Source organism: Lepisosteus platostomus, chromosome 4 (genome assembly GCF_059453375.1).
Source record: "Lepisosteus platostomus isolate fLepPlt1 chromosome 4, fLepPlt1.hap1, whole genome shotgun sequence".
NCBI classification, from domain to species: domain Eukaryota; kingdom Metazoa; phylum Chordata; class Actinopteri; order Semionotiformes; family Lepisosteidae; genus Lepisosteus; species Lepisosteus platostomus.
The window spans coordinates 33,012,688-33,031,358 of record NC_142614.1 but is presented as its reverse complement, the minus strand read 5'-3'; the positions used below and the strand labels follow the sequence as shown (position 1 = coordinate 33,031,358).

The following is an 18,671-nucleotide window of genomic DNA, read 5'->3' as shown; positions in this document are numbered from 1 at the left end:
TTGACCATATACATTTTCTTGCATTAGGACTTCATATTCTGCATACCTCAGCTTGCTCTCCATGAGACACACAGACAGGGAGAAAAGCTGGGAGTCAGAGCACAGGGTCAGCCATTGTACAGCACCCCTGGAGCAGCTGGGATTAAAGGCCTTACTCAGGGGCTCAACAGAGTAGGATTCCTCTGTCAACCATGGGATGTGAACCAGCAACCTTCCAGCCACCGGTGCAGATCCTGAGCCACAGAGCCACTCCTCCGCCTATTGTGCCAATTCTTTAAAATTTGTCCAAAAAGATGCAATTTTGAAAAAAAAAACTGTTGTAAATAACATCAGTGGCTATTGAAAAGTACATAGAAAAAAAGAGACAAGTTAATAAACTTGGAATGACTACTTACAGCTCTGGAAAGATCGAAGATAGTGTTTCAGGTTGTTCTCCTTTAATTGATCCTCAACCAAAACAGAAATCCTCAACAGTCGAACAAGTCCATGTGATGAAAACCCTTATGCTCTTTAAATGGTTTTTAATGGATTGTGCATCTGTACTTAATTTTTTTCCACTCATAAGCTTTTGGATGAGAGATTCTGACCACTGTATAAGATCAGAAGCAACAGAAAAAACAGGCCTCTTTTCTGCTTATTTAACACACTCCTAATGCAAACAACACATTATGAATACAATGGAAAGGTTGCACCCAATGGGATCAAGCAGCTTAAAACATATGTTCTGGGGACAGGAAAGTTGTTATAGAGATAAATGGTATTCATGAAACAAATTATGTAGCAAAAAACTTTGCCAAAAGTCACAACCCATTTAACATATGTCTGACAGGTTAAATGAGTTTGATATCTCTTAGGTTTGAAATGCACTCCAACGGCTGTATGATGCAAGCTCAAGAGTCAAAAGAACAGTAGTGAACTACAGTTCTTACAATTATAACAAGCAGCCGTGTGCTCTTGTGAATGATCTACATCATACACCCTTACAGACTTGGAAGTTTGCACAGTTTGTAGTCTTTCTAATTCAAAATTGGTTAAGTGTGAAATAGACGGAATGGTTTAAATAACCAGACAAAACAAATAGTAACAAACATTCCTTACCTTGGTCTTACATGGCACAGTTTGTTTATTTCAGGCTTTACTTTTTACTTTTAAATCCCTTCTAAACGAAACATGTCCCATAACTCCCTATGTACAGGGTGAGGCCTATTTATAATTTAACTTAATCTTTAAGTTGTTAATTCCTTACAGGAGCAAGCAGCTTGGAGCATGCGTTCTCAGCACTCCACGTGCCACATAGAGAAAGGAAAACTTTTTAATGGTGTTCATGTACATTACAGCTACATGAGTTAAGCTTTTGAAGGCTGATTTGTAGAGAGGTAAAAACAAATTAAACTGGTTCATGACAGTTCAAGAGAAAATTTTTATATTAAACTCTCTCTCAGATATCAGAGTATGCCAGTTTGACTGCTGTAAAAGTATTAAAAAAATAACAATACCTCTTGGTTATATTATATTGCGAAACCCAAGTGTAACTAATATTTAACAAGTAATAGTTTAATTCCATGCTGAAAAGAGAAGAAAGAAAACAAAGTTTCGGCCATGGAGCCTTCTTCAACTGTAACCCTTGAAGAAGGCTCCACAGCCAAAATGTTGTGTTTTCTTTCTTCTCTTTTCAGCATGGAATTAAACTATTACTTGATCCTTTGCAGCCTACACCTGCTGACACAGCTAGACATCTGAACTAATATTCAACAGGTTCCACTCACATAGAGATTCAAAAATGCTTTATTATCATGACTGTTAAATCACAGAGTTGCCAAGGCCAATACAACATCCAAAAACATCCACAAAGAAAATACAACATAAGCAGATATTCTGCTACAGATTATTGTCTATGTGGCATTCTAGTTTGTGTTATGTTTGTGTACTCCTGTGGTTTTATAAGTGATTTTTCTAGTTTTTTTCTGTGCTGTGGTAGATTTAGAAGTGTGTTATTTTTGTTGTGCTATACTTCCTCCTCTGTATGCAATTGCATTTGACCTCAAGTACAGGCAGCAAAGCTATTATCAAACTTTGGTTTTGATCTTAACATCATCAGAGGGGTTACTGATTTCTGAACAGACTTAGAGTGTGAAAGTCAACAATGTATTATCCAACAACAGGTATTGTTTTACTGGTTCCCCCAAGGATGCATATTGTCTCCGTTACTCTTTGTCCTGTAAGCAAACACCCTCAAGAGCTCTCACCACTCCAGACACTTAATAAAATTTGCAGACGACTCTGTCATTGTTTGTCTGCTGCAAGTAAATGAGTGTAGCTATGGACATGTCAGATGAGTATGATAGGAGGTGTGAAGAAAACTTCCTGAAGACAAATGTGTCCAACATCAAAGAAATGATAACAGGTTTCTGGAAAAAACCCATACCCCCACCCAAACCTAAAGGGGGAGAGAATTAGCTGAGGTGGTAGGAAAAAAAATTAGTAGTTGTGAAATGTTCTGAACCCTAAGTGAAATTTCAAAACAACTTAAAAAAACAGGTCCAATGTGGACATGATCCTCACAAAAGGACAAAATTGTCTTTATTATAAAGGCAACTTAAGCATTGTAATGTTAATGATTCATTGTTGATCTTCTCCTATCGGTCCTTCCTCAATTTGTTTTAATTTTCACTCTGATGTGTGGTTTGGAAATTTCAAGAACCAACTGGGTTGTCTTGTGAAATTATGTCCGTCTATTGTTCACTTGTTCTGCGTACAGCAAAATACATCTGTAACGAATCTTCACACCCCTTGTCTAACTAGTTCCAAGTTCCAACCAACTACAAAACCAATAGATTAAAATTCTGATTCATAGCTGCAGCCATTTCCTTACTTCATACTTGATTTCTGGGCTATTTTTTATATGCATGTTATTGGTAATTTATGTATGTTATTGTTATTGTAGACAGTAGTTAGTACATCACATTCAAACACTTTAAAAAACAACCTTAGGCCTTCAAGGCTTGAAAATATAGAGCTCTAAAATATTGGAATTATTTGAAGACAATATCAGGAGTGCAAGTGGCAGGAAAGAGATGAGCACAACATGTATTCTTATATTATTTAGTATGTTGTTTAAGAATAAAATAAACTGTGGGAAGACTGCAATAACAGCAATAGTACAATAAAAGATGAGAATAACAGTGGAAAAAAAATTACAGGATTACTAAAAAATAAGGAACTTAAAATGCAATCCAACATCAGACAATACTGATAACAGGGAAGAAAGTGCAAGAGACTCAACAGCTGAGGAGAAGGGGAAAATATCACATTGAGATAAATAAGGAAAAATGGGTCACAGGAAAAAATTAAATCAAAGAGCAAAAGGGAAAAACATGGAAAAGCCAGCAGAAATTCTAGCACCAGCACAAAAATAAGGGGACAAAACAGAAAGAATACAAAACAACTGAACAAAGGAACAAGACATGGAAGAAAAGAAAGCCCATGCATTCATGAACCTACACCAAAGAAAAGATAAAAATAGCTTATCTCCACAAAGAGTTAAAACCCATCGTAACCATAAATACTGTAGGGAAAAAAAGTCCCTAGAAAAGCTGTGTCCTGTTTTCTCTGGTTATCTCACCTTTTGGAAAGGGTGATTGTATGCAAAACATTAATGCTAAAACCTGTTTACATATACTGTATCTACCTTCCTGCCTGGGCAGATGGCAGATCCACCACATTCACTTCTGTCAGACCTACCCTTGTAATCCATTACCATGAAAAACTCAAATCAGCCCAGGTCTGGAAACAATGCAAAAGGAGACATACTGTATGGAGAGAGGACCCAGAATCCCCCCTGTAGTAGACTGCTACTGGGCAAGGGGTAAAAAAAATAGAAAACCAACCTATTCCTTTTTTAAAAAAACCCTAGAAGCAGGCACACAGGCGAGCTCAATTTCTAACAACACATAAGCAAAAGAGGCATCTATAAGGGCAGGTGACTGGAGATCTCAATAAGAGTCAACACAAACACAAATGATACAAAAACCAACACAGTCTTCCTAAAATAATTTATGTAAGTATTTTCAAACCGCTTATACTTTCTGAGTACGCTAAAAAAAATCAGTTGTGGACTGTACCTCTTACCCCACATTGAAAGTTTGTATATTTGTTATTTGTTCAAAATAGAGCCTATTGCTTTTTAGAAATCAAAGACACAGGTCACTATTTTTCTGTTCATTTAAAGTGTGTGTTGAGTGCGTATGTGGTCAGATATGTGCCAGCTTCATATGAAGTCGATCTGACTTCTATTCAGGACACTGTATTTGGCAAGCTGCCAGTAATAGGGTATTGAAGATACTGGTGAATAGCTAGCCCAGGTTACTGTTCACACAAATGCTCCGGCAGTTGTTAGGGTCAGGTGATCAGTCCTGGATTCCAGGCCAAAGGAAAACATCCGTACTTCAGGATGGGGTTGAGTATTTTAAACTAGGCTCATCACTAGGCTCATGCAGTTATGTCACATGATGTGGCTGTTTACCCTGTCTACGCCACAGGCCTTTTGTAGTTTAAGGGTATGGAGTTAGTATACTTGCTCCAGCTTTGTGTTTGGGAAATCCAAGGGATATTGGTTGTTTTTTATAGACAATTCAACAATGTTCTGTTTTTAAGACTTTGTACCATACACCGATCCGCCCCGGAGACCCAAGTGATTCTGGTTTAGGTAAGCCAAGGGACAATGATCTTCATGTTACCAGGGGGACAGTGGGTGGACAAGTCTCCCCTAAACAATGTATCTTGTCAGATTATGATGTCAGTCCGTTTAATAATGTTGTTGAACTCCCTTCAGCCAAAATACAGAGGAGCCCAGGCCCAGAATGTTACACATACTGACAGAAAGTGATCTCATTATGTGTGTCATGATGGTGCTGTCTGGCTGTCCTGCTGGTCTGGATGAGGGGTGCGTAGTGTGGTGCAGGTACTTGTCCCATCCTGCTCTTGGTCCAGGTTGGAGGGTTGCACCGATTCTGAGTCTTGTTAGCTGGTATGGATTGGTTTGGGGGTGTTGATACCAGAGTGGTCCAAGAGGGGGGTGCAGATGTCTCGGGGGCATTCTTGTTTTTCTATGACTTCACGTTGATTCTGTTGGTTCTGAGTGTCTTGGTTACATACGCTTGTGTGTATAGATGAAAAAGCTATTGAAGAGCACCTCATTCATCTCGGTGGAAGTTCCCATGTTCAAAAAATCCTAAAAAGAGAATTAAAGTTTCACACAACAAAGCATGACTGTGAAAGGTCAGGAGGCCTGACACTTGCACAAATGCACAACACTTGATTACAGTCAAAAAATCATGAAGCCATGAAGACGACCCACCTGTCCCAGTGTATTACCTGTAGTGTAATCTTCAGAAAATCATAAAAAATTAAAGAAAGGGGCCACAGCTACAGTAAGGTTGTATGAGGTTCGGGGGCCTGTCTGGTGTGTAAAACACTTGGTTTCAGCAGAGTGGGTGCTGTATTTGAAATGCTATTGAGCCATGAAGACGACCCACCTGTCCCAGTGTATTACCTGTAGTGTTATCTTCAGAAACTCATTACAAAATAAAGACAGGGGCCACAGCTACAGTAAGGTTGTATGAGGTTCGGGGGCCTGTCTGGTGTGTAAAACACTTGGTTTCAGCAGAGTGGGTGCTGTATTTGAAATGCTATTGAGCCATGAAGACGACCCACCCGTCCCAGTGTATTACCTGTAGTGTAATCTTCAGAAAATCATAAAAAATTAAAGAAATGGGCCACAGCTACAGTAAGGTTGTATGAGGTTTGGGGGCCTGTCTGGTGTGTAAAACACTTGGTTTCAGCAGAGTGGGTGCTGTATTTGAAATGCTATTGAGCCATGAAGACGACCCACCCGTCCCAGTGTATTACCTGTAGTGTAATCTTCAGAAAATCATAAAAAATTAAAGAAATGGGCCACAGCTACAGTAAGGTTGTATGAGGTTTGGGGGCCTGTCTGGTGTGTAAAACACTTGGTTTCAGCAGAGTGGGTGCTGTATTTGAAATGCTATTGAGCCATGAAGACGACCCACCTGTCCCAGTGTATTACCTGTAGTGTTATCTTCAGAAACTCATTACAAAATAAAGACAGGGGCCACAGCTACAGTAAGGTTGTATGAGGTTCGGGGGCCTGTCTGGTGTGTAAAACACTTGGTTTCAGCAGAGTGGGTGCTGTATTTGAAATGCTATTGAGCCATGAAGACGACCCACCCGTCCCAGTGTATTACCTGTAGTGTAATCTTCAGAAAATCATAAAAAATTAAAGAAAGGGGCCACAGCTACAGTAAGGTTGTATGAGGTTTGGGGGCCTGTCTGGTGTGTAAAACACTTGGTTTCAGCAGAGTGGGTGCTGTATTTGAAATGCTATTGAGCCATGAAGACGACCCACCTGTCCCAGTGTATTACCTGTAGTGTTATCTTCAGAAACTCATTACAAAATAAAGACAGGGGCCACAGCCACAGTAAGGTTGTATGAGGTTCGGGGGCCTGTCTGGTGTGTAAAACACTTGGTTTCAGCAGTGTGGGTGCTGTATTTGAAATGCTATTGAGCCATGAAGACAACCCACCCATCCCACCTGTAGTGTTATCTTCAGAAAATCCTAAAAAATATAAAGAAAGGTTCCACAACCCAAAATAAAGCTGGGAAAAGTCAGAGGACCCGCTTAGTGTGCAAAACACTTGCAGCATTGTGGGTGCTGTGGTTTAAATGCTATGGGTTTGTGAACAGAATACCCCTATCCCAGTGCATTGTGCCACATTAAATAAAAGCAAGAGAAAAAGAGATTCAGAACACAAAGCTGTGTCAGTGTTCTGTGTAAAAAGTCGGTATGAACATCATGGGAGCTGTTTTTAATAAGCTGCTGAGTAAAGAATATTTTTATCTTCCTGCTGTCAGTAGTATTGTGAATATAGTTGACCCTTACCTGAATGAAAACAGGACGTAAAAGAAGGGTTTCAGAAATCAAACAAAGCTTTATTCCCGTGCTTACAGTCTGGGTAATTGGAGACTGCGCTGTTCTGCTTCCTATGGTCATATACCGGTTTTTCGCACGAAGCCGTATTGAACAGTATTTCTCGCGTTGTGAACGTGTGCACACAGCGGTCCCCCGGGTTCCAGTTCGTGCGTAATTACGCATCGATGAAAAACCGGAGGTTTTAAAAAAGATAATTAGCTCACTGATAGTTTGATATAAAGGGTGTGGAAATATCCACAAGTCGTGGTCTTTAAAATGCATTTGGTTTGACAGCATTCTGTGCTTCCATCGCGAAGATATGGACAAAAGAATATGCGTGCTTGGTCAAAAAAATGTCATAAAAACGACAAAGTAAAGGCTGAGAAAGCATCCACAATGTATTTTATACACAAAACAAGCATTCTCGCAACTCTAAGAGGTTTCGTGAAAGCGCTACAGGCGTGCCAAAATCGTTTTCGAACTTCGAGCTAACTTTACCCCGGTGCGTATATGAAGGTGAATAGATGACGTAAAGCGTCTGACTGATGTATCAGATATTGTCACTGTCAACAGCCTACTCCATATGGCTATTATTAATTTAAAATTGTTAATAAGAATACACTTGTTGGATTAACTAAAAGTGTATTTCCTTTCCAGATCTAGACTATTACTGTGCCTACAGATCTTTTTATTTGTATAAACATACACTGTATTCTCTAGGATCAGCTTTGCAGTTCAGTTAGCTTCTATGTGAAAACAAGTTATAGTCATTGAACTCGTTAACTTTGGAATCACTTTCACCGCAGAACAGCTTGTTTAAATGTGGGCTGTCCTGACTGAAATGAGAGCTCAATGTGGCGGGTGTACCGTATATCCAGATACTTTTTGTGCCAATCAGTTTTAAAAAAATCTGAATTGAAGCTGTTGTAGATGCCTTGTGCTGCACATTTTGTCTCCTTCTGATGCGTGGAAAGTAGATCTTAAGATCTGAAAAAATATATGCAATGTAGCGTACTTTTTATGTGAGTAGAGTTATGAAAATGTCAGGACGCTGACGGGTGGATGGGAAATAGACTTGACCACCCACAAATCCCTACCCTGCGCGGGATTTTCGACTCTGAACAGATCTGTGCTGAAATAGCGCTGTGTTGGAAGACAGCTGCTCAACCTCAGTCCTGCATAAATCTGTGAAAATGTGCGATACAACAAGGCGCTCATCAGTATTGAGATGCTTAGTGACAATAAACGAAGCACAGGCACAGTAAATCAATTATTTCAGAGCAGGGAGATTGGCAATATCTCAACACATAAGGACTGACATTTTAACAGATTCATTACAGTTCTCGCAGTGTCCTTAGTAAATCTAGTCCTTTTTAAGAGCTCAAGCTTTCAAAGTTTACTTCAGGCCATTTCAAGGTTGACTGGGGAAAATTAGGATGTCCAAGCAAGCTTTGATCCTGGGTTTTTCTGCACTTCCAAACGAACGTCGACACCTTTTATTGGTTCAAATATTAATTTAATAGGGTTTTAATGGCTCTCGGTATATTTTTATTAATAAAACGTAACAAGTACTTTGTTTATGTTAAGCAGGATTCAGGTTTTAATATTTTGGTAGTAGATTTTGTTCTAGACGATTTACAATAATAGGTTAACAAAAAAGAAAACAACTTTAAAAATTATATAAAATGACAAAAATGGAAACTAAAATTATAACCTAATTTTAAAATACTTAAAAAATAAAAATGATTAACATCAATCCATTTTCGAACCACCTTATCCAATACAGGATCATGGAGAAGCTGAAGCCCGTCCACTCAAGCATGGGGCGCAAGACCATCACCATCAAGTCCATCACAGCACATGCAGACATACACACAGACACATGCATGCTCACACCAGGGCCAGTTTTCCCAGAGGCCACTTAACCTACCACACAGCAGTGTTAACCACTGTGCTCATACTTTTTTTAATTGACAAGATTAAACTCTTTACAACAAAATTATGTATTTTTGTCAATATGGTTACACGTGGACTATGTATAGCATAAGCCAGTGGGAGATCATCCAGTCAGATTCTACAACCCTATGGATTCAATGACAGGTTCTCCAAAGTGGAACTGTTTCAAGAAAAAAGCACATGATTGTGGTATTTGAACTTAATGATTAATATTTTTTATTTATTTTACCCGTTTTCCATGTTATTGACAGTGGTAGCTTTAAAATGAAATGAAGTTGAAAGTGTGTTACTTTGTTATTAAACATTATGTGCCTGTCACACAACTCCTCCAGTATCTTTGTTGCCTGTCATACATGCGAGCTCTCCCATTTACACTGAATTACAATTACAATTGACAAGCTGAGCACGGATGTATGTCTCTATTTGACAGTACTGCTGTATCTCCTAATGAGGGTCCTTATGCAACCAAAAGAGCAATGTTGGAAATGTTTGCTGTATTAAGAAACAAAAGATTTGGTAGGCTTGGGTTAATATTAGAAAAGGCAAATATGGTAACTCTCAGTATCCTGTTGTCAGGCAAGTAAATACATCAGAAAAAATGGTTAAAGTTGAATCTGCACCAACGTTCAGGAACTCATAAATACCATGCCAAACCTCACTCAAGCATTATGCAATGTATGTGCCAATACAACTTAATACTAGTCAATTATAGATCTAATACATATTTAATTTCAATTTAAAAAATGTACACGTTTCACACATGCTCATTTTATTCTGTAAAGGCACTGTAAAACCATGGCAAATTGCAGTCTGCAAAGTCAGCAACTAAAATTCAAGCATTCTAATAAATAGGTAAATCTAATAAATTAAGAGAACTATTTTAGGAAGATTTTCTAAATTATGACTTGATGTTGCCTAAAGTTTTTTAGATCGTTCTATTGTAAGATGCTAGATAGTCCACAGAGACGCTTACACTCTCACCAGGGACAGTTTTCTCAGAAGCTAGTTCACCTACAGTACCAGCATGTCTTTGAACTGTGGGAGGAAAACTGAGCACCTTGAGCAAACCCATGGTATCCGCAAACTTGTATGACTGAGTCCTGGCTAAATTTGCTGGTCTGTGTTAACGTAGAGATAACCTGTGCTGACTAACATCCTTGTAGCTCAATAACTGTTTATTAATTGACTAATTAAACCCATCGTCTGAAAAGCATTACACGTTATTGAGTGGCAACATCTGTTGTCCACACAATGCTTATGGCACACTTCAGAAAAGCTACTGAAACATTGCAGATGTGTATAAAAAACAGCACTCTACTGTCTGACTTTGATCATTTGTATTTTTAGGGGTACCATGGGGTTCTTCATGTCAAAGACTTTGGATCAGAACTTGAAGAAACAGCAGGAGTTCATGCTTCTTAACTCCCGTCTCCAGGTGAGTGAAACCAGGGGTAGATTTGTTTTTTGTGCTGCTGCATCATTTATAACCCATTTATCTTTCTGCAAAGGTTAAAAGTGCAAGGTGGCCTCACCTTATCCCTCTCCGCACAATTCAAGCCACAGAGAATATTGGATGTAGATTTTGTTTGTAAAGTTCTTTTGGTCAAATAAACTCATGCATTATTATAGCCAGCAGCCATATCACCCTGCAACTCACAACTGGCAACCCACTGAAACTAAGCAGGTGTGAGCCTGGTCAGTACCTGGATGAGAGACCTCCTGGGAAAAACTAAGGTTGCTGCTGGAAGAGGTGTTTAGTGGGGCCACCAGGGGGCGCTCACCCTGCGGTCCACGTGGGTCCTAATGACGGGGACACTATACTGTAAACAGGTGCCGTCCTTCGGATGAGACGTAAAACTGAGGTCCTGACTCTCTGTGGTCATTAAAAATCCCAGGGTGTTTCTCGAAAAGAGTAGGGGTGTAACCCGGGCGTCCTGGCCAAATTTACCTTACCCTTACCCTTACCAATCATGGCCTCCTAATAATCCCCATCTATGAATCGGGCATTCATTACCCTGCTCTCCTCCCCACTGATAGCTGATGTGTGGTGAGTGTTCTGGCGCACTATGGCTGCTGTCACATTATCCAGGTGGATGCTGCACATTGGTGGTGGTGGAGGGGAGTCCCCATTACCTGTAAAGTGCTTTGAGTGGAGTGTCCAGAAAAGGACTATATAAGTGTAAGCTATTATTATTATTATTATTATTATTATTAGAATCATTTACAGAGTATTTTCACATATATTAACAATGAAAGGTAGGGACAAATTAGAGCAGACCAATTACGCCAATCCCTTTGTTAAGTAAATGCTTGTTAGCATTCAGAAGTAGAACCTAGACGAATGTTCATTCATAGTCAAATAAATTAACTGATAGGTACAGCAGAAAGCATACTTATCTTTGCTATTCTTTCACTGTCTTCTAACCCCAGAATACTGTGTTGAAACATTTATAGTCTTAATTGTTTTTGTATTTGAAACTTGCTTTGCTCAGACCTCACAATAAGCAGTAGCTCAATGCCAAATAATGATAAATGTTCACTAGTAGTGTTTCTGTAGTGTTAAGGCTCTACATTTTATATAAACATTTTGTTTTTGCTGTTTTTTTTGTCCTTATATATACAATAACAACTGAGCACATACAATAGTATATGTGAGGTACTGTGAAAAACAGTATGAAAAATAGTATTCTCACAAACCCAGTATGCCCTGTTAATTATATACTGTATAACAGCAAAGTCTTATGTAATTATACTGTACAAAGATTAGAGTAAGAACCAAATATTACATTATATTAAAATGCAACATTAATATTGCGTTGCATTAGTTAATAAAATGTGATTCTGTATTGCGGTACAATGATACAGTGGTTAACATTCCTGTCTTGCAGTGCTGGGGCTCTGGATTCTGTTCTATACTGACCTGGGATGCTATCTGTGTGGAGTTTGTATGTTCTCCCCATGTTTGTGTGGGTTTCCTTCCACACTCCAAAGACATACTGGTAGTTGAATTGGCTTCTGGGAAGGTTGGCCCTGGTGTGAGTGTGTGTGTTTGTGTCTGTGTGTACCCTGCGATGTACTGGCATTCTGTCCAGGGTGTATCCTGCCTTACATCAGTTGCTTGCCAGCATAGGCTCTGGCTCCCCTGCAAACTTGTATCGGATAAAGCAATTAGAAAATGGATGGATGTAATTCAGTAGGTCAGAAGTAAATATCGATGTTATACTTTCTACTATTAAATTAAGATAAAAGATTTAACAATAAGATGCTAAAAGTTCAAATTCATACTATCAGGCACGTTCAGTTGTGATAAAAAGCTTACATAACATGATTAAATCAGTGTTTTGTTTTTAGTCATTTCATCTGTGCTAATTCTTCAAAGATTTTAAGCAGTTTAGTTTTTTTAAAACAAAATAGTTATTACCATGCTGTTACACTGCGTACGCTGTTACCTACTGTAGGCTCTTCAATGATTCTAAATTGGAGGCTAAGTGGTGTGAGTATATTTTTAATGCTAACTCTTTTCCACTAGGTGGCATTGATAGTTCTTTATCTTCAGAATAAAAAGAGATGTATTTTTGCGTTTTAAGAATTGCAATGGAAAAGTATGTCATACTTCCTAAAAACAAACTCATCCAATATATATTTTTTTGACTTTTACATTTTAATGACCGTATAATGTAAAGGTATTTGTGAGGGGCCAATTATCTAAAATCAAAAGCATAAATTAGAAAACCAGTCCAAGCAGCATGGGTTTTAAAGAGCAGGTTAAACATGGTCGGTTGTTTGTTAGAACCTGTGCTGGTCCAGGTGGATAGAATTGAGCTGTGCTATTTTTTCACTTATTCTCAGCAAGGGTTTGTACTCTTTCAGCAAAATCAAAATCATCATGTCAAACCCAAGTCTGTTTTCTCTTAGGGCTTTCAATGTGTGTACTCACCAGGCTTGCCTGTCCTTAGTCACTTCTGCTAACACGTCTCTCTCTTGGAGAGCAAGGCAGGGCAGAATAGCCTGAAGAATCAATTACCCTTTCACTAAGTGGTGCACTCTCTGGGACTTTGTCAAAGAAGGGTAATGCAGCAGTTTGTAGTCAAACATAGAAATTCTTCAGGAGTCAGTGCACCGTCCCTTTTCCAAATGCTTTGACTTAATGCCTTCAGGAAAGATTGCACACTTTTCTCACTGCCTTTCCTCATTCCAGAACTGTGTATGTTAATTCATAGGTTATTTTTAAGTATGTAGCTACGGTATATACAGTGCCTTGCAAAAGTATTCATCCCCCTTGGACTTTTTCACATTTTATTGTTTTACAGCATGGAACCATGATGTATTTAACTAAGAATGTATGCCACTCATCAACAAAAAGTACTCTATAACGTCAAAGTGAAAAAAAAAATCCAGACATTTTAGTAAATTAATTAAAAATAAAATCCAGAATCCAAATTCCAGATTCATACCTATTTAAAAGATAAATCTTATTTCTGCCACCACCAAAGGAGTCTTGTTTCATTATGGATATTTATTGTGAACTAAAACACAGACACAGCACTTCAGCGATCCTTTCATAAAATGTATTTCCATAAAATGGAAAGGCTCTTACATGCACTGGAGTCATTATTTCCCTGGAAACTTTTCTTAAACAGCTGGACGAGTTCCTCAAGTTAGTAAGGTAGCAGTCTCAAGTGACTGCTGGTGTGGCCTCCTCTCCTCTACAACCTTCCTTATGTTCCTCAACATTTGTCATTCACTCAAACTTTTGGTTTTAAGCCATATTTGTAACTCTTTATTTTATATTTTATAAATTTGTTGCTAGATTGTTCCTTTTTGGTAAACAAAACGCCAAGCTAAATCTGACAGTGAAGTGGCTGTCTCTGACCTCTCTAATTGTCATCTACAGTACCTGGATGACTCAATATTTCCTTAATTTAAACTGCGATGAGACTGAAGTCATGCTTCTCTGCAGCTCCCACCAACTTTGTAAAGCCAGTGTTGTAACCCTATCTGTGGATGGCATTGTACTTGAATTTCAGTCATAAATTCGATCCCCAACACCTTCCCTGACAGCTTTCAAATCCAGACTCATAACCTTTTTTTCTTTTTTCTTTCGTGTGTCTGCTCCTTTTGCACTTTCTTCTGCATTCTAAACCGTTCTGTTTCTTTGTGCTTATTTTGTTGCCACCTATCTTTGTTACTGTTTTCATTGTTTTAACTGTTTTGAGAACAGTGTGTAAAGGTCTTTATTATTATAAAATGTTAATTATACAGCAGGGCAGCACGGTGGTGCCGCGGTTAGTATTGCTGCCTTGCAGCCCATGAACCTGGGCTCAGTTCCAAAACTGGGGTTCTGTCTGCGTGGAGTTTGTATGTTCTCCCCATGTTGGTTTATTCTGGGTGCTCTGGGTGGAGGAAACCAAGTTTTCTCTCATGATCCCCCCAAAAACTTAAATTAATTGTAAATTAATTGGCTTTTAGCAAGAAGGTCAATGTCTACAGTATGTATGGCCAGGCGCCGTGTTCAGGGTGTACCCTGCCTTGCTGGGATAGGCTGTGGCTCCCTCATGATCCTGAATTGGATGAAGAGGCTACAAATGGATAGATGGACTTGTGGAGCACTTTTTTATTCTGAAAAAATAGAGATCTTTGGACTAGATTAGAAATGTTGTAACTGCTGGTCACAATCTTAAAAGTGGGCTAATTTTGGAACCCAAAACTAGATAGAAAAAACAAAACACTTTAAAATCACTTAGCACTTTTTGATTGTTCACAATGCAAGAAAGCTTTGGACAATTGCCTGTAAGTGTACTATAAACTATACAGTATACTACTGTATGTTGACGCATGTACATGCAGTCCAATATTCAAAAGGTTTAGTTTGAGTCTTTCACTGTGCATTTTGCAGGTAGTTGTCCCTAACTGCTTGCATACCCCTTTTTGGTCAGCTTGAACACTCTGAAACCTGCTTCAGACGGATGATGCAGTTGTTAAAACTTTATTTCTAGACAGTTTCTTAAAGTAATTTCTATCACTGCTGCAAGTTTCCAGATTGCTACTTCATTTTACTGCTTTAAGGTGCCTCTAGTTGTTTTTAGTTTACAGGCAAAGCAAACAAACAAAAAAAGTTCAATCAGCCAGTTTTGCTTGATTTGTGGCTAGTAACTCATTAGTTTTTGCATTTCATCCATTTTTTTCCTGAAGAATTCCAAAAACCTGCTTCAGAACAATGATTAGAAGTTAATACCTGAAATCCACAACCCTTTGTGAGAAGAGATACAGTATCCTCTGAACTTTACTTCTTCTGACTGCACTTATCAGATCTGCGATGTTAAATATATGACAGTCATTAAAGTAAGTTATTTTAGATGAAAAGAATGCAATTTGCTGGCCTTGATCCATCATGATGGTTGTGCCTTGAGGGAAACAATAAATAAGCGATTGACAACTGCAATCTATGTTTGAAGAAAACAAGAATGTCTTTATCACACAGGGGGCTGTGTTACTTGACAGGGTTATTGGACTTCCTTTTAAATAATGTTCTTGTTTTCTTTTTTCATCAACATAATAAATAAATGAATAATGCACTTTGATTGATTATCTATTAAAAAATTTCTACATCTGAGATTGAGTTTAGATGTTCCTCTTTAAGGTCTTTACTTTGAGTCACAGCTTCAAGGTTTTCCTGAAAAATGTAATTTCATTTCTGTTGCACATTGTTTTGGTTCTAATCTGTTTTCACCTTTATTGATGCTTACGTAAAGCCATACAATAAGGATTTGTATTACTGGGTTATCATTCCAGTTTATCCTGAGAAAAAAACAAACATTACCATATTCTGGTACTCTTATTCCTTACCACCTCTGTTATTCTGTTAATTTGCTGTCTGAAGCTCCAGAGAGTTCTAATAATCAAATTCTACCACTGCAATATCACAATTAAAGTCTGCAGCCAGAGGCTATTCTATCCTTCTGATTCATATCACCTCTTTTTATCCAATAAGAAAACAACACAAACATTTGTGAAAATAAACTCAGATCTTTCAGGTTGCAAATTTAAGAGAAGAGTCAATGTGTTGTTTTCATGCTGAATCATTGGGAGTTTGATTTTATTCTAAAAAATGGAGGTAAACATTAATACAACCTGTAATGGTTTATATAGTCAGCTCAGAATGTTTTATGAAAGGTATTCTTAATCTACAGCAGCACACTGACAGCAAATTAAATGAAGAAAATGAGGTGGTTTTAAGAATGCTAATAATAGCTTTAAGTGTGGGAAGGTCAGGAATATAATCTAAAAAATTGATTTTATACACCTCTTGTTAAAGTTAAGTAATTAGTAAATTATTTAATGGATTTCTGAAGGACATTTTACTGGATTTTGTTAGGGAATTTCAGTTACTATATTGTGAGCACGAGCAGAAAAAAAGTAACTTCCATTCACCCATTTCCTTACTGCTTTCTCCAATAAAAGGATGCGGGGAAGCTGGAGCCTATCCCAGCAAGCAACAGGTACAAAGTTGGATATACAGTACCCTGGATTTGATGCTAGTACATTGGATGGCACCACACAGGCACACACACACTCACACTCACACCAGGGACAGTCTTCCCAGAAGCCAATTAATCTGCCAGTATGTCTTTGAACTGTAGGTGGAAACTTTTTTTTTTTAATTAGCCCTGTGCGTTTAACTCAATCTGATTTCACTACATGCTTTGAAATCCCAACACAGATAGATAGATCTGTGTAGATAGGTAGGAGAAATCACAACTGAATACTGCACTCAATGAACAGTAACATAAAAAATGGTTTAATTAGCAAAGTACTCCCCTTATTTCCTGTCCACAGCTCCTGAAATCTGTTTTTTAATTAAATTAAAAGATTGCAAATATTTGTGTGAAACATGATTGTGGTGAACCTACCATACTTTGAAAGGAAAAAGGTCAGGAGCTGATAAAACAATATTTTCACAGTCGGTCAGGATAAAATTAATATTGTTCAATTATACCAGCTACACAAAGAAAACATTTAAAATAATACAATTATTTAATAAATAATTTGAATAATACCTTGGTCAAGAAAAGGACATAAAGGAAAGTACCGTATGTCAAAACATTGACTTGACAATGGTGGGACATAGCCCCACTGTTTACCCAAAGTCACCCTCCTGTGGGTACCACTGTACATGATTATAAAGAAAGCTGTATTCTCCAAGTTTGAGTTATTGTAACGCCAAGCTTATGTTTCTGGATCTTCATCACAATGGAACAAATTCAACAAATCTCTGCATTTGTAAATTAATGTTATCACGATATTTAGAATTTGAGCCTTGAAATATAAATTGCTATCTGTCATAGATGCTTTTAATAAGAGTGAACAGGAAAATCTGAATAAATAGTTGCATTTTCTGAAAAGTTGCATTTTCTGAAAATTCTATGATGTATTCTCAAACAGCTATATTGAAGGATATTTCTTTTGAAGTCATAATAATGAGAAGAAAATGACTGTTTGCATAAGGCTGAGTGGGGGTAATTACTATTCTGCAGTAATGTTGTATTGTTTAAAGACAAAATGGAAATGTTTAATGAGCACCCATTTCCTGCAGTGTCACTGGCATAATTGAGTCTGTCATCAAACGTATTCAAATTTAAATGCGCTAAAATAAGTTTACATATAGCTTGAAAAAAATGATATTTCTAAAGATTAGAAAAGGAAAAGTGGATGTACATGGTTTCTGTGTGAGTGACTGTTACTCCCAGTAACAAACTTTTACAAAAACAAAAACTGTGGGAAGCTGTATAATTTTCAGGTTTTCAAGTTTATTTTTATTATTAATTATATGGTATGATTGCAATAGAATATCAATTGCTTTGTCAGCTGAAATAAAAGAATGGACGGAGAAAATTTTTGATGTTGTCCAGCATAAGACAAATATTATTTTTAACGCAATGTTTCTGCTATGCTCAATGAGCAGAGTTTAGGTTTTGTAGAGAACACAACTCGCAGCTCATGGAACAAAACGATCGTTCTTTCCAGTTAATAATACAGGGCATTAACCATTCATTTTCACTGTGACATCTTGTGTCCTCCCCTATCACAGGCCGAGCGACTGCCCTTGACTCTCCCTACACAAGGGTTCTCTATAACCCTCTATAATCTCCCTATGCAAGGGTTCACTGCATTTGATTAAAAGAGGGCCTTTAATTGATTTGGTTACCTACCTAAAAGCCTAAAAGGCTGCTAAAACATTCCTGTGTCTTAAGTTAATTCCTAGCATTAAAAGAACATAATATAGTGACAGTTGTCACTGAAAGATATTGACAAAATCTACCTAGAGAACTACTTCAAGACTCAAAGACAAACATGGACATGTAGAGGATCTGCCTTTAGGACTGAAAACAAAGAAAATGTCTTTTGTAAAAGGTTGCTTGTATCTAGAAATAGCTAGGCAGTCAAATTGTTTAAGATAATTCCCTGTAATCTGGAAGAAGCAGCTTTCAACCCAATGAGCAAAATGAGCCAAATGTTCTTCTCTTGGGCAATAGCGAGTAGGGGTGGTTTAAGGCTCTGAGCTTCGTATCGGCAGGTTGTGGATTCAGATTCAAAAATGTGAGATGCTGTTGTTTGACACTGTAATTTAGTGTGCACCACTAAATGCCCTGCTGCTTGCTCTTGGTTTTGTCGGGTTAGATAAAGAATTGTTGAAAAATTTAAAATCCTGATTTAATGTATTGTCTC

At 37.9% G+C, this 18,671-nt stretch overlaps 1 protein-coding gene across 1 annotated transcript in view; it reads left to right on the top strand.

Annotated features, from left to right (window-relative positions):
* plgrkt (plasminogen receptor, C-terminal lysine transmembrane protein) overlaps positions 1-18,671 on the top strand; it is a 56,574-nt gene that overhangs the window by 11,898 nt on the left and 26,005 nt on the right. Inside the window, exon 2 of the mRNA XM_088629417.1 lies at positions 10,293-10,380. Within this exon, the coding sequence (XP_088485543.1) occupies positions 10,300-10,380 (81 nt within the window). The 5' untranslated portion in view covers positions 10,293-10,299. The remainder of the gene's footprint in view (positions 1-10,292; positions 10,381-18,671) is intronic.